Here is a 16,716-nt window from a genome sequence, read left to right on the forward strand (position 1 = left end):
TGCTGTAATGAAAGCTGGTAAGATGCAGATCTCTCACATATTCAGAAATAGAAATGTTACTGGTCAAAACTTCCATTTAGGCAAAGCACTGCACAACAGCTTCAACTGGAATCATTCATGCACTTATGATGAAGCTGCAATGAAAAGGCTAAAAAAAATTAAGGTTTGGGGAATGGAAAGGGCATGAGTGAATGTGGCTTAGAGTGACCAAGAACAAGGACAGCCAAGTCTCACCACCACTACCATCATTAGTGTGAGGGCTTTCTAAATGCCAGACTCCAAGCTAAGCTCTTTATATGCCTTATCTTTGTTAGCCTTCATAGCAACCTGTTGAGACAAGTATTATCCCATCTTACACATGAGAAAACTGAGGGTTAGGTTAAGGCCTAAGGACATACAGGATAAAGGAAAGAGCTGCTTTTGAACCTAAGTCTCGATGTCTCCACAATTATAATGAGAAACAGAAAATCATAACTTAAAGTAGCCCCTGCTAAAGATTTTCTAACAATTATTACTATAGACCTTTGTTTTAGAAATACTAAAGTCATCCAAAGATCCACACAAATACGCTCAACTGATTTCTGACAAAGTTGCAAAACCAATACAATGGAGGAACAATAACCTTTCTAAATCATTTGTTTATTAACAAATGAAGTTGGAGCAATTGCACATACATAGACAAAGAACGAACCCCAACCTAAATCTCATACCTCATACAAAAATTAACTGAGAGTAGATCACAGATTTAAATATAAAATGAGAAACTATAAAATCATCCCAAAGATGACTTCTAAAAACATTTCAAATAAAGGAGATGCTTCCATTTTAGCTGTATGCCACATGAGAACAATGAAGAGACAAAGAAGAGGAGGCGCCAGGCACTGCGCTAAATGCTTTCTGTGCTTTATCTCACTTTAACCTTGCCTCATGTTACAGATGAGGTAACTGAGGCATAGCTAATTGCAGAATCTGAGCACTCATCTGCTCTGCAGTGCTGCCTGCCTTACTGCTACCATTGCCCTACATTTGGTGGCTGCTCCTCTGAAATGGGAAATAGTTGACACAAAAAATAAGATTTCATTTTCTTCTTGTGTAAAATGAACTTTTAAAGGTGTCTCAACAAAGTTTAAATCTAGATGGATGTGAAGATCCAGCTGAACCAGGAACTTCATTTAGTAACCCCCTTTCCTTCTCCCTCTTTGGATGAATGGTTAGGCCAAGAGGCATATGCCTGTTCTTGACCAGCTGGAAGTTATAAGGTCAGGGAGCTCCTCAACTCTGAACAGTATATTTAAATCTCAGTTCCACAGGGGCAAGAGTGGACTTCCAAGAGAAACAAAGGTCTAAGCCGCCAAATAAGTGCATGCACTTCCACACTGGCATCTAGGAGGACTTCAGACTAGAGGGTTTTCAAGTAAATGGGATTATTACTGATGGAGAGAGAATCCTATCTGTCACAAGGAGGTTCTCAAGTCCTTTCAAGTTCCCCTCAGGACAGCAAGGGCAGAAAACATCATCATATAAACCTGGACTGGTCAGGCAGGCCGCTCTCTGTCCACAGAAAAGAAATTCGGGCATACTGAAAGGAGTTTTAGCAAGCAGGTGCTTTGCTGTTCAAAACTTGCCTCCACCTTCCTTCTTTTTGCTATGGAGGCAAAAAGGGCACTGAAATATACCAGGACTTCTTCAAAGTGGACACCACCTTTGAGGCTGACTCAAAGGAAGTGTCCAGGTATGGAAGGGTTAAGGCGTGTCCTATGCTGTCAGCCCTTGATTATTATCACTTTGAAAAGCCGCTGGGTTTACAGGAAGAGTGTGAGAATACTGCAGCTTTCCTAGCCAACATTTGGTTCCCATTACCGTGAATAATCTCTTTCCTCCCTCCTTTCCCCAACCCCCACCCATTTTCTACTTTTTCCACATTTTATATTAAAAGTACATCAAACACTTTTCTTCCTTTTTAATATTTTCCTTAAGCTTTTTTTCATTCAGTTTGCTGGATTCTATAACTTTCTCTGGTTATTCATTACTTAGGGAGGGGGGAGGATCAGGCTCCTTGGGTAAAATCAATCAAAAACAAAACCAGGAGAGAAGAGACCTAAGCAGCACGAAGGGAAGATGAACTTGACTCACAGGGATTCCTTCTAGTCTTAAGGAACATTAAGAAAATAAAGAGCCCACGGAGATCCCTTTACCCTCCTGCTTCTCAGCCTCCTCTCAGCTGTACTCCTGCCCCAAACAAAACACCCTTGAAGTAATATATCTGAAGATAGGGTCCGCTCCTCATTTCATCAGCAGTAAAAGTGGGAGAGCGACAGTCCAGAGGAATAGACAGAAAGGTCAATGGTATGTAACGCTGGCAAGGGTGTGGGAAAAAGAGCATGTTTCTGTACTCCAGATTGGAAGATATACTGGGATAGGCTTTTTGGATGCCAATTTGACAGTATCTATAAAAATTCAAAGTGGACATTTGATCCAACAATTCCACTTCTAGGAATTTATCCTACAGAAATACACATATGCACAAAGATCTATGTATAAGGAATTCTCTACAGATGCCTCATCAGGATACGGCTTAGTGCTCCTTAATAGAGGAATGGAAAAACAAACTATGGTACATTCATACTTTGAAAAACGACATAGTGGTTAAAAATATTTAAGTTAGTTTATATGAACAGACTGAAAAACATGGAGACATATTAGGGTAGAAAAACATCACAGAAAAATACATGAAAAAAATATACAAACCAACCTTTTAAGCATAGCTACCTCTGAGAAGATTTTATTTGCCGCCTAATCTTCCCATGTGTGTATTTTTTAGACTACTGTATCATGTGGCTACATGTGTGTACCATTTGTACAACTTTTTTTTTTAAGTATGGACATAAATATTTCAGTCTATAGAAAATAAAAAGAAAGTAAATATACAGATCCCTTCCCAATCCCCCGATTTACAGCCCCATGTAAACTGTCCTGAACTGGAAGAAATTTAAAAATTAGAACCTTTCTTAACTTTACAACAGGAAACATATCATATGGAAAATTATCAAGGGAATCACCCAGAAAGTCAGACCAGATGACAAAGAAAGGAATAAATAGGAAAGAAGAAATAATGACTCTAAGAGGCCCAAAAGTTCCCAAAGCCACACTCACGGTAATGAAACCAGTGAATACAAATCTAATAAAAAACTGTATTCTAAGTCTACTGCAAGGATGGGAGGAAGGAAAGAATGCTGTGTGTATGTGTGTTTGTGTGGGTTTGAAGGGTGTAGAGTAAGAGTGCAAAATCTCCTTTTTCTGACAGAAAGTTAATAGATAATATCTAAACCTAAAATCCAAAAATGGCAGAATAAACATGATTTAGAACTATGAAGGTGATATGGTTTGGCTGTTTGTCCTCTCCAAATCTCATGTTGAAATGTGATTCCCAGTGTTGGTGGTGGGGCCTGGTGGGAGGTGATTGGATGATGGGGGTGGATCCCTCAGGAATGGCTTAGCACCATCCCCTTGGTGATGAGTGAGCTCCTGCTCAGTTCATTCACACGAAATCTGGTTGTTTAAGAGTTTGGGACCTCCCGTTTCTTGCCCCTGCTCTTGCCATGGGACATGCCTGCTCCCCTTCACTTTCTGCCATGATTGGAAGCTTCTGAGGCCCTTACCAGAAGCAAATACTGGCACCACACTTCCTGTATGGCCTACAGAACTGTGAGTCAATAAAACCTCTTTTCTTCATAAATTACCCAGTCTCAGGTATTTCTTTATAGCAATGCAAGAATGAATTAACACAGAAGGTAAATAACAGAAAAAGCAGTTACAAGAAAGTTGAAAGCAATTATTTCTAGGGCATGGAAATTAAGGTTGGGTAGCACTGGGAAGAGAAAAGGCAAGGGATTCCCATTTTCATTATAAACCTTATAGAATTACTTAACTTTTAAAACTATAGTCCTGAACTATTGTGGGAACCAGCCTTTGAGATGGCCCCCAACGATCCCCATACCCCCTAGTATTTCTATCATCCTTGCGTAGTTCCCTTCCACACTGAATAGGGCTGGCCTGTATAAACCAATAGAACGCTGCAAAAATGACTGTCTGAGGAACAGAAAACCAAACACCGCATGTTCTCACTCGTAAGTAGGAGGTGAACAATGAGAACACAGGGAGGGGAATATCACACATCCAGGCCTGTCAGGGGGTGGGGGGCAACGGGAGGGAGAGCATTAGGAGAAATACCTAATGCATGCAAGGCTTAAAACCTAGATGACAGGTTGATGGGTGCAGCAAACCACCATGGCACAGGTATACTTATGTAACAAACCTGCACGTTCTGCACATGTATCCCAGAACTTAAAGTATATATATAAAAAAAGACTCTGTCTGAAAGACACAAGCATAAAAGCTAAAACTATTAAAACTCTTAGAACGCATGTGGCAGAAGCTGTATGACACTGGATTTGGCAATGATTTCTTGGATGTGACACCAAGGGCACAGGCAACAACAACAACAAAATAGACAAATTAGACTTCACCAAACTTAAAAACTTTTGTGTATCAAGGGTTACACTGTCAAGAGTAAAAAGGTAATCAATGGAATGGGAGAAAATATTGACAAATCATATATCTGTTGAGGGTTTAATAGATGGGACATATAGAGACCTCCTAAAGCTCAACAATAACAAAAAGCAACCTGATTAATAAATTGCCAAAAAACTTAAACAGAGATTTCTCCAAAGAAGATATACAAATAGCCAACAAGCCTGCAAAAAGATGCTCAACGTTACTAATCATTAGAGAAATACACATCAAAACTATAGTGAGATACCAAATCACACCCATTAGGATGGTGATATGATTTGGTTGTGCCCCTGCCCAAATCTCATCTTGAATTATAATCCCCATAATCCCCACGTGTTGTGGGAGGGACTGGTGGGAGTGGGAAGTAATCGAATAATGGGCACGGTTTCCCCAGCGCTGTTCTCGCGACAGTGAGTTCTCACGAGATCTGATGGTTTTGTAAGCATTTGGCATTTCCCCTACTGGCACTCATTCTCTCTCCTGCTGCTCTGTGAAGAGGTGCCTTCTGTCATGATTGTAAGTTTCCTGAAGCCTCCCCAGCCATGTGAAACTGTGAGTCAATGAAACCTCTTTTCTTTATAAATCACCCAGTCTTGGGTATTTCTCCATAGCAGCGTGAGAACAAACGAATACAGATGGCTACTATCAAAAAGAAAGAAAACAAGTTTTGAGGATGTGGAAAAACTGGAACCCTTGTGCACTGCTGGCGTGAATGTGAAGTGGTGCTGTAGCTATGGAAAACAGTAGGATTGTTCCTCAAAAACTTAAAAATAGAATTACTCTTCTTCTCCAAGACAAAATCTCAAATGGCAGATGACACAGTGCTTTGGGAGGGTCTAGACTGCAGGTGTGCTCAGGGCCCATACCACAGAGCTCACAGAAGCAAGACCAAGTACAAGGAATGTGTCACCACCTGCATGCTGGGCTGCCTGGACAAGAACATGAAAATCAAGTCCCTGGAGCAGATCTCTCTCTTCTCCCTGCCCATCAAGTAATTTGAGATCACTGACTTTTCTGGGGACACCCTCTCACAGGTGAGGTTTTGAAGACTACACTTGTGGCAAAAGCAGACCCACACTGGCCAGTGGACCAGGTTCAAGGCACTTGTTACTATCAGGGACTACAATGGTTACATCAGTCTGGATAATTGCTCCAAGGAGGCAGACCCCACATCTGTGGGGTTATCACTCTGCTCTCCATCATCCACATGCAGCAAGGATCCAAGGGAACAAGATCAGCAAGCTCCACACTCTGTACTACAAGTGACTGGCTGCTGCAGCTCTGTGCTGATGCGCCTCACCCTCGCCCCCAACGGCACTGGCAACATCTTAGGTCCTGCACTCAAAAAGCTGCTGCTTATACTGGTACTCATGACTGCTACCCCTCAGCCAGGGGTTGCACTACCCTCTGAGCAACTGTGCCAAGGCTACCTTTGAAGCCACCTCCAAGATCTTTAGCTATCTGATCTCTTACTTCTGGAATGACTGTTTACCAATCTCCCAACTGGGAATTCACTGGCCATCTAGTAAAGACCTGCACCAGAGCCTCTGTGCAAAGGATGCAGGCTCCAACTCTGGCTACCATGTAGTGCTTTTATATAGGAAAAATAAAGTGAATAATTTTAAAAAACACAATTAACATACTATCCAGCAGTTTAACTTCTGGGCATATACTTAAGGACCTGAAAACAGGGAGGTGAAAAGATATTTGTACACTCGTGTTTGTAGCAGTTTATTCACAATAGCCAAAAAGCAGAAGTAAACCCAGTGTCTATCAATAGATGAATGAGTAAACAAAATGTAGTGTGTGTGTATGGGTGTGTATAAATATATACACACACACCCCCGTACATACACACACATATATATATCCAGATACACACATACATATATATGTGTTTAATGAAATATTTTATATTATTCAGCCTGTAAAAGGAAGGAAATTCTGACACATTATAACATAGATAAACCCTGAGGATATTATACTAAGTGAAATAAGCCAGTCACAACAAGATAAGTACTCTATGATTCTACTAATAGAGGTACCTAGAGTAGTCAAAATCATATAGATAGAAAATACGACGGTAGTGTCCAGGGGTTGGGTGGAGGGAAGAATGTAGAGTTACTGCTTAATGGGTATAGAGTTTCAGTTTATCAAGATGAAAAGAATTATGGAGATGGATGGTAGTGATGATTGCACAATGTGAATATACTTAATGCTACTGAACTGTGTACAGTTCAAATGGTTAAATATGGTTAAGATGGTAAATTTTATATTGTGTTTTACCACAGTTTTTAAAATAATAATTTTTTAAATGATGATATGTGATTTCTAAGTCTGGGTCATAAAAGACATTGTGGCTTCTACCCTACTCTCTGTTGAATCACTCATTCTGAGGGAAGCCAGTTGCCATGTCATGAGGTCACGTAAGCAGCTGGTGGAGAAGTCCACGTGGACAAGTCCATGTAGTGAGAAACTGAGGCCTCCTGCCGACAGCCAGCATGAACTCATTACGCATACGAGAGTGAAAAACATCATGGAAATGGATCCTCTAGCTCCAGTTAGACCTTCAGATAACGGCAACCCTCTTGGCTGACATCTTAACTGCAATGTTGTAAGAGAATCTGAGCCAGAAACACCCAGCTAAGCTGCTCCTCAGTTCTTACAGAAACCTACAGAAGCTGAGATAATAAATGTTTATTATTTTAAGCCACTAAATGTTAATTTGTTTTGTTGCAATAGGTAACCAATGCAATTATATTGATAAATTGTAAAAAGAAAAAAATCAGCTTTAAAGCATTATCATGTCATAGTGGCCTGCTATGCTAACACACCACAATTTAGGGCATATTTTCCATGATGGTCTATTGCTGGATTACAACACATCTCTTCATTCAAGTTTTGGGAAAGAGGCTTCAACTTTTCTGTACTGAGAAAACTTCACAAGTGTGTAAAGTTTGATCAGTATGTAAAATATATTTGATTACATATATTTTATTTTTATTTTTAATTTTTTTTGCATACATAGCAGGTGTATATACTTATGGGTGGTATGAGATATTTTGATAAAGGCATGCAATGTGTAATAACCATATCAGGGTAAATGCAGTACCTATCCATCACCCCAAGCATTTATCCTTTGTGTTACATACAATCCAATTACACTCTTTTAGTTACTTAAAAATGTACAATTAAATTATTTTTGACTATAGTCACCTTGGTGTGCTAGCAAATACTAGGTCTTACTCATTCTAACTATTTTTTTTGTATCCATTAACCATCACTACTTCCCCCCGTCACCCCCAATTCCTTCTACCTTTCCCAGTCTCTGGTAACCAGTAGTCTACTCTCTATCTTCATGAATTCAATTATTTTGATTTTTGGCTTCCACAAACAAGTGAGAACATGCGAAGTTTGTCTTTCTGTGCCTGGTTATCTCACTTAACATAATGACCTCCAGTTCCATCATGTTGTTGCAAATGACAGGATCTCATTCCTTTTGTGACTGAATAGTACTCAACTATGTATATGTATCACATTTTCTTTATCTACTCATCTGACGATGAACACTTAGGTTGCTTCCAAATCTTAGCTATTGTGAACAGTGTGGCAACAAACTTGAGAGTGCACATATCTCTTCAATATACTGCTTTCCCTTCTTCTGGGCAGATACCTAGGAGTGGGACTGCTGTGTTGTATGGTAGCTCTATTTTCAGTTTTTTGAGGAATCTCCAAACTGTTCTCCATAGTGGTTGTACTAACTACATTCCAACTAGCAATGTAGGAGGCTTCACTATGCTCTACATCCTCGCCAGCATCATTACGTGTCTTTTGGATATAAGCCATTTTAACTGGGATGAGATGGTATCTCATTGTAGTTTTGATTTGCATTTCTCTGATGATCAATGATGCTGAGCATTTTTCATATACCTGTTTGCCATTTGTATGCCTTCTTTTGAGAAATGTCTGTTCAGGTCTTCTGCCTATTTTTAATTGGATTATTAGTTTTTTTCCTACAGAGTTGTTTGAATTCCTTACATATTCTGATTATTAATCTCTTATCAGATGGTTAGTTTGCAAATATTTTCTCCATTCTGTGGGTTTAACTACATATTTTAATACAACATAATGGTTCTGTTTGTCAGATGAAATGTTGAGCTGTTTGGCTCCTGTCACATGGTATAGAGCACAGTCCATTTGCAATACGCAAGAAGAGAAGCATAACGCCAACCTGGTGCCAAATAGAGATTGTGTGTTTACTACAATCTGAAGAAACTTTGTCCTGTGAGTATATTAGAGTTTAGTGAGGACAGTAAATAAACAGCAATACTCAAACAGCCACATGGTCCTGAAGGATGACCGAATGAGGAGTATAACTATAGATACCTAATGGACACTGGGAGACAATGCTCTACTTTAATTTTGATTCCACCAGGTGGAATTCACTGGGTTGAGTATTGTCTTGCGTCTTTTGGTCCCTTCAACCGTGGTGATCAAAGTTCTAGTATGTGGAAGTGTGTTGCAAACACAAAAAGAATGACAACTGCTGCCATAGCAGGTTTTTGGCCAGCTTAGTGCTAGGGTACCTTACTAGAGGAAGTCAAAGCTCAAATTCTTTTTTTTTGGAGACAGGGTCTCACTCTGTTGCCCAGGTTGGAGTGAAGTGACACAATCATGACTCACTGCAGCCTCAACCTCCTGGGCTCAAGCAATCTTCCCACCTCAGCCTCCTGAGTAGCTGGAACTACAGGCACATGCTACCATGCCTGGCTAATTTTTGAAATTTTTTGTAGAGATGAGGGTCTCACTATATTGCCCAGGCTGGTCTCAAACTCCTGGGCTCAAGCGATTCTCCTGCTTCAGCTTCCCACAGTGCTGGGATTACAGGTGTGAGCCACTGTGCGCAGCCCAAAGCTCAAGTTCTAATGATGGTAAGTATGCTGAGTTGTGGTTCTGGTTAAAGGAAAAAGTCCTGATCTAATGCATCTATAGAATAAAAAAGTTCTTTTTAAATGATGGTATGTGACTTCTTGCAATAGGCTAAAGAACTGCCCAGGTGGAAGTCTGGTCTGCGAATTTTGGGCATAGGTATGTATTTAGACTGCCTGGGATGGCAGGGAGTAAAAAATATACAGACTAAGGGGTAGAACTGGGCTGCATTCACAACGGTAAAACGTGTTTGCCAAATAAGAATGGGAAAGGGAAGAGGAAAGACAGTGGAAGCATAGGTACGAAGATGCAGAAATGTTTTTAAAAAACTCCCTTGATTTCTTCATTTGACACTGATCAAAAGAGCTGACAACAGGATAAAATCCCTTTAATATAGTATACCAAGCACTTTAACTTTACAACTTTCCTACTGTATCCTCAACCATATACTCCCCTACTTGAATGTGATGCTCCCATAATACTGCACTTCAGGTACGCTCTTCCACACCTCCCTGCCTTTGCACAGATCTCTGCCATTTTCATCTCGTAAAAAACCAATAATTCACTCTCTGCAAAATCAATTCTGGTTTTCCTCTGATTTAGCTTGTTCTTCTAGGCCCCACATCCCTTTTACTAGCATGTTTTTTGTACTGTGACTATTCTTCACCGTGATGATTTCTTCCCTACTGGACTAACCATTGAGACAGTGAGTTCATCATTACCAGTCTTTGTACACTCAGAGCCTGGTAACAGTATGGTCATGTAATGTCTGTTGAATGAAAAATGAATGAATAAATGAACATGCCTCTATCTGGGATAATCACATGCTTCACCTAAAGAAAGGAAACCCTAACAAATAACCCTTTGAGAAGTCAGAGAGATCAAATGGAAAATTTATCAGGCAGAGAACTAGAAGCCCTGGATTCCACTCCTTACTTTATCACTAGGTAAGCATGAGAACTTACACAATCTACTTAATTTCTCTGGGTCTCTATTTTTAACATTTCTAATGTATGGGTATGGGTAAGGGTAGATGACATAGAAATGTTTACATGGATTCCCACTTACTGAGCACTTACTCTATGGCAGGCATTATATACAGTAAAAGTGCTTTTCTTAGGCCATTTAATTTTCATTTGCTCCTGAGAACATCTCTAGGAAGTAGGCATTTATTCTCCATGTTAGAGATAAGAATATTAAGTTCAAAGAACTTGTCCTAGGCAAAATAGCCAGTGAGTGGCTAAAAAAAGAAGGAATCCAAATTGGTCTGCCTCTTAAGCACATGCTTTCAAACATTAGGTCATAACACTTCAATAGGAGATCTTAGATATTTTTAAATAAAAAAAATCGGGAGCTTCTCAAGCCATATGATTGTCCCAAAATATGGCAGTGCTTATTTATCCTATTTTTCTCTGAGAAGGAGCTGCCTTCAGATGCTGGGGACTGGGTGACAGGAGTGTGAAGATGCACCAAACAGTGGAGTCTTAAAATATGAAACAGCCTTTCTGGATGAAAGGTCAGAGCTCAGAGAAAGAAAGAAAATGCAGGATGCAATGATATGAAAGAGGGAGGCTAGGGGATGGCCTGGCAGAAAAACAAGGACAGTGAAAGGAACGCAGGAAGAGAGGCTGAGATGCTGATAAGGGCATGGGGCTTGGCTGAGGAGAATGATGAAGGCACCTGGTGTTCCCGATGGGCAGAGTTGAGAGAGGCAGGTGGCCATGCTGAGGAGACTGGCCCACCAGTTCAGCAATTCCCACTGAAACTGGGAACCCGATGGACAAGCCTGCTGCCCTAAGAACAGAGGTGGTTAGAAGAGAGAGCTCAGCCTGGGCCTGATAGAAGAAGGAGACTTACGAAAACAACCACCCCACAGCTCCAAAAGGAGGAGCTTGCAGACTGAAAGAGAAGCGATGACAGACAGTGCCTGGAATGGACCGTTTAATGCTTTAAACCTGTGCCAAACTAACTGAGTAATGTGAGACTGAACTGGTGATTTACCTCAACCCTGGGAGAGATTAGTCTGTGTACATCAGCAGCAGAAACAAACATTACTATTTTATAGTGATGAGTATTATTAATACTGAAAAGACCCAATCAAGTGTAATACTTTACAGTTTACAAAGCACGTTCACTTATGGGATCTCACTGAATTCCCATGACAATCCAGGCATCACTTTCCACATAGCAAAATTAGGCTTCGGTTTTGTCAGATGATTTGCCCCAAGTCAGGAAGACCTGTAGCTGGCACCTAGGTCTTCCCATTCCTGGTCCAGAAATAAAACGTAGCTTGCATCTCAGGAAAGAAAGAAAAGACAGTTAACTACACAAGGGAACGTACACTAAACTCCAAGAGTGGAGTTCAGAGGAAGCAGCAAATTTGGGGGCAGTTGGAAAAGGCTTCAGGTGACTGTAGACTGCATGGGAGAAAGGGATTATTAAGCAAGAAGGCAGGGAAAGCACAGCGGCTAGGCCTTAAAGGGGTATTCTGCCTCCCCAGCCCTTCTACTGCAGCATAGCAGCTGCAAGTGCATTTAACAAATATTTATTGTTGACATTGCGCTCAATGCCAAGGAGCCAATGGTGAGTAAGAAGTTTACTCTGAGACCAGCAGTATCCGGGTTACTTGCTGTGGGGGTGGGGGGGTGTGTCATCTATTCTTTTGTAAAAAGGGAGAAGTTCTAGCCTCAAGAGTGACACCCCAATCTATCGCAGAAATGTAGGACCTCCAGTTTTTCAAACTGTACTGTGTTCCCAAAATAGAAGAGGACTGTGCCCCTCCTTTGGCAGGTGATCAGAAAGGGACAGAGCTGAAAACAGGGCATTAAAATGGCTATTTCATAGCAGAGTTATAGTAAAAAGAAAAAGCCAAAAGCCAAAAGGACTGTGTTTAGTTCCTTACTCCACAATTTTATATTTGCCCTACCAACAGCCAAGCTCCATTGTGTATACTATGCACACACAGTAAAGAAAAAATGTGATATGGGAACACAGGGAGAGTCTGCAAAGTGCTGAAACAGCATACCTGGCAGCTGCTAAAACAAAACTTCAAAGATTTGGCGTCTAGAAAAGCCATCAGGCAGGACCCCACCCACTCCCCCTGCTAGCCACGGCTTCCCTGGGAGCTAGTACACGTAACCACTTCCGCATGTTTGGCTCTGTTCCCCAGAGTTAGAGCAGCTCTAGAAGCCATGTCAGAACTTCCAGCCAGGCAGGTGGGGGTGGGGGTGGCTGTGGGCAGTAGAGGAGGGAGGGTAGAGAAGCAAGACTCCCCCAACATCTAGCCATGGACACATCTCAGAAAATAAAAAGATAATGCTGGGATCTGCTTTAAAAACCCCTTCCTCTCAGTTGGCCTAGCTCTGATAGGTTAAATACTAGTTACACTGAAGCTCTGATCTTGTGAGATTCCCAAGGCATTAGAATATTCCCCTTCCAGGACCACAAATTAGTTCAAGAACAGCATCTGTAGTAAATCTCCAGATCTAAACAAAAGAAGCTCAAGATCTACAGAAGATCCTAAGAGGATATCAACAATGTACCTTTCTTAGAAACTCATTCCTTTTTACTTTGTATTTCACTAACCAAGTTTGGGTCTTTATTACATCTTCCGGGTCAACTATTCAGTCCTGCGCTGTACAATATGGTAGCCATGAGCCATGTAAACTCATTTTGAGCTTTTGACTTGTGGCTTATATGACTGAGAAACTGAAATTTTCATTTTATTTAATTTTAATTAAAACTTAAATATACACATGTGGCTCATGGCTACCATATTGGACAACACTGGTCTAGTCACTCATTCACCAAACACTCACTGAGCACTTTGTGCAGGGCACTGTAAGGATACAAAGATGTGTAAGACTTGGTCTCTGCCTTCAAAGAGCTTGCCATCTAATGTAGGCCATAAGACAAGCATACAAACAACCATAATATAAACAGGAATGGTAAATGGCACAGCAGAGACATATAAAGGATATTAGAACTTGCAATCCTGGAGTTGGGAGACGGTGGCCTAACGTTATTTATCCCCCGACCCCCACCCCTACACTAACCACTCGGGTTGGAGATGTCAGAAAGTCTGTCCAGTGAAGGACAGTGAGAAGAGAGGACTACTATAAAGAACACCAAATGAGCCGAACATCACAGAATCACAAACTCAGCAAACACTACAACTTATTAGTCAACAAATGTGAAAAGGCTGGGGGTAGAGAAAGCACTATCCTACACTAAGCTGTCAAAGATGGCAGATGCCCTTCTACCCTCAAGTATCTTCCAGAAGTGGCTCCTATGACTCCTGTGGGCTGGGCAGGGTAGGGAAAAGGATAAGAAAAAGAAAGGTTTTCTACCATTTCCTTTTCTTCCACACCCTACCTACCTCTGCTCCCCAGATTAGGGAGGGCCTTGTGCTTATAGAGTACTTTTTACTTTGGACAACTATAAAGAACCGAGTAAGATCCAAAAAAGAAGCAACAGGGCCTAGTGACTTGGGAAGTGTGTAGTGTATGTGCTCGAAAGAGAGGGACAGAAAGGTTGGAAGGAGGGGCTCTAAGCTCAATGGACAGAGGCTAGGGCTTTTCTCTTTAGTGTTCAGTTCTCTGTGCTAGAAAGGGCTACAAAGATTCATTCTCTAGGAATTAAAATTACACACTTAGAGCCTCTTTTGAATTACATCTCTCAGGAGCATGATTCCAATAGATGAAGAGCAAAACGATGAGAAATCCTAATAAGATCTACTTGGGACATCAGGGAAGGTTGCAGGAAGACTGGGATAAGCTGAGCCCTGTGCGAGAACAGGATATCCATTCATTCATGCTTTTACTTAATATTTGTACATCAATAAGTTCTCACTGTTTACCAAGGCACTGGGATACAATAATGAATAAGACAACATACACTTAAGTGAAAGAGTGATAGAAAGTAAACAGTAAACAAATAGAATAAGTGCTATAGAATTGCAAATGTGAGGATGTGGTGATGGGAAAATATACAAGGCTTATATATTTGGGTTCCAAAATACTATCTTTCATTTTTCATTAGTTATTTTAATGAAAAAATAAAAACTATATATTTATGGTATACACCATGATGTTTTGGAATATTTATACATTGTGGGATGGCTAAATTGAGCTAATTAACACATGTGTTAACTTACATATTTTTGTGTGTGCTGAGAAGAGTTAAAATCTACTCTCTTAGTGATTTTCAAGTATTTAACACATTGTTACTAATTATAGTCACCATGTTGTATAGTAATAGGCTTACTTTGGATCTGCTGAGTTGGCTGACACTGAACTTATGAAGAAGAATACAAGCAGAAACTGGACTGGGCCCAGATGCAGGTGTTCACCTTGGAAATCAGGCCACAATTTTTTTTGTTTTTGTTTTTCACATTGTGGTGTGTTGGATCCTTTTCCTTCTTCTTGAAAAAATTTGTTTTAACTACCCAAGTGACCAAAATGTCAATATAGGAAATATTTAGAATACAGAAAACAAATTAGAAAGACTTAGACTTAAGAGGTAGAAGCCTAATTATGCTATATTCCCAACAATTTATCCTTATCAGCAATACGGCCAGTATCTCACTATTTCTCTAACTTTTCTACTGTATCTCATTTAGTTGTGAACTTGGAAGAAAGTAGAATGATTGATGATACTTCCTAACTCCCCCACACCAACTTCTAGGCTTTTATATGAAGTAAAAAACCTCCTTTACGGATATGCCAGCTTGATTTCAGTTTCTATCACTGGAAACTCCAAGTGTTTTGACTAATACATTATTTCTGACAGAAACACTCTGTCTGAGTCAGACTGGTTCCCACTTACTGTCCCTTGAAAATACCTTAAACATCTTGCATGTTATCTTCTTTTTCGTTCCTTTCTATTCCTTAACCTATCCGTAGCCTATACACCTGGGACTGAATTTAAACGCTACCTTAAACCCTTCCTCTGCAGAGCCTTACCTTTTCACTCAAGTCTTTAGTACCTTTTCTGAATTATGAACTCATCTGAACCCATATGCCCTTTTAAAATCACTCACTTTGTGTGTTACATGAAAATAAATAAATAAATATATAGGACAGTATTATCCAGACTGCCCTGCTGAACTGCCAACTCTAACTTAGTAAGAGTATGGATTACAATTCTTTGATCCTCTCAGATTCTCACATAGTGTCAAGCACCAAATATATGTGCAATTATCTCTTAAGTGATGAATATCAGCCTGTTGGCCTATCCAAGCCCCATCTACCCTTCCAGATTCAACTCACACCTTTTCTTTTCCATGAAGTTTTTGCCAGCTTCTCCAGCCAGAGTGATAAATTTCTCCTCAGAACTCTCACCACTTAAGAGTTTTCATCTTCCTATTCAATAATTAAGCACATATTGCTTTATGGTACTTGCACTAGTAGCTTTTATGATTAGTAATTTTCCTTCTTGAGGACAGGGACTTGTCTAATACCTCCTTCAGAGCCCAACCTCTCACACTGAGGAGATATTCAGTAATTTTACATGTTAACTTTTTGAGGATAACATTATTGTAACAACTATCAGATGAAACCATTTCCCAGCTGAAACATTACTTATTACCAGTTTCGCCCTTGCTTTTGAACATATTTTAACCGACTAAATATTTGTTGAAGGTAACAAAACTCTTTTTGAAGCTTATATTTCAAATGTCAGTACTGAGTTCAAGCAGCTAGTAAGATATTTGAGAGTATTCAACAGTATTAGGCAGGGTCTTTCATTTACTTAGTTTTACTTGATGCAATCCAGTTTGAGAAGAATGTACAGTTGACTCTTGAACAATACAGGGGTTGGGGTGCCAATCCCTGCACAGTAGAAAATTCAGGTACAACTTCTGACCCCCCACAAAAACTCAACTACTAATAGCCTGTTGTTGACCAGAAGCCTTATGGATAAACAGTAATTAACACATATGGTATATGACATATGTATTATACACTGTATTCTTAATAAAAAGTAAGCTAGAGAATAAAAAATTTATTGAGAAAGTCATAAGGAAGATAAATATATTTACTATTCATTAAGCAGAAGTGAATCATCATAAAGGTCTTCATTCTTGTCATCCTCATGTTGAGTAAGCCGAGGAGGAAGAGGAAGAGAAGGGGTTTGTCTTGCTGTCTCGGGGTGGCAGACATGGAAGAAAATCCACATATAAGTAGATTCGAGCAGCTCAAACCTGAGTTATTCAAG

General features: G+C 40.2%; 1 protein-coding gene across 24 annotated transcripts in view; it reads right to left on the reverse strand.

Annotated features, from left to right (window-relative positions):
* The window catches only part of TTLL5 (tubulin tyrosine ligase like 5), a 294,113-nt gene that overhangs the window by 113,473 nt on the left and 163,924 nt on the right, over positions 1-16,716 (reverse strand). The window contains exon 31 of one of the 24 annotated variants that reach the window (XM_031667958.1): positions 16,533-16,640. The exons of 22 other annotated variants lie outside the window; for them this stretch is intronic. In XM_031667958.1, the coding sequence (XP_031523818.1) occupies positions 16,592-16,640 (49 nt within the window). In that variant the 3' untranslated portion in view covers positions 16,533-16,591. Of the gene's footprint in view, positions 1-16,532; positions 16,641-16,716 lie in introns of those variants that run through there. One more of the 24 variants, XR_004184861.1, reaches the window with a different exon arrangement.

The sequence above is a fragment of the Papio anubis genome, chromosome 7, assembly GCF_008728515.1.
Source record: "Papio anubis isolate 15944 chromosome 7, Panubis1.0, whole genome shotgun sequence".
NCBI classification, from domain to species: domain Eukaryota; kingdom Metazoa; phylum Chordata; class Mammalia; order Primates; family Cercopithecidae; genus Papio; species Papio anubis.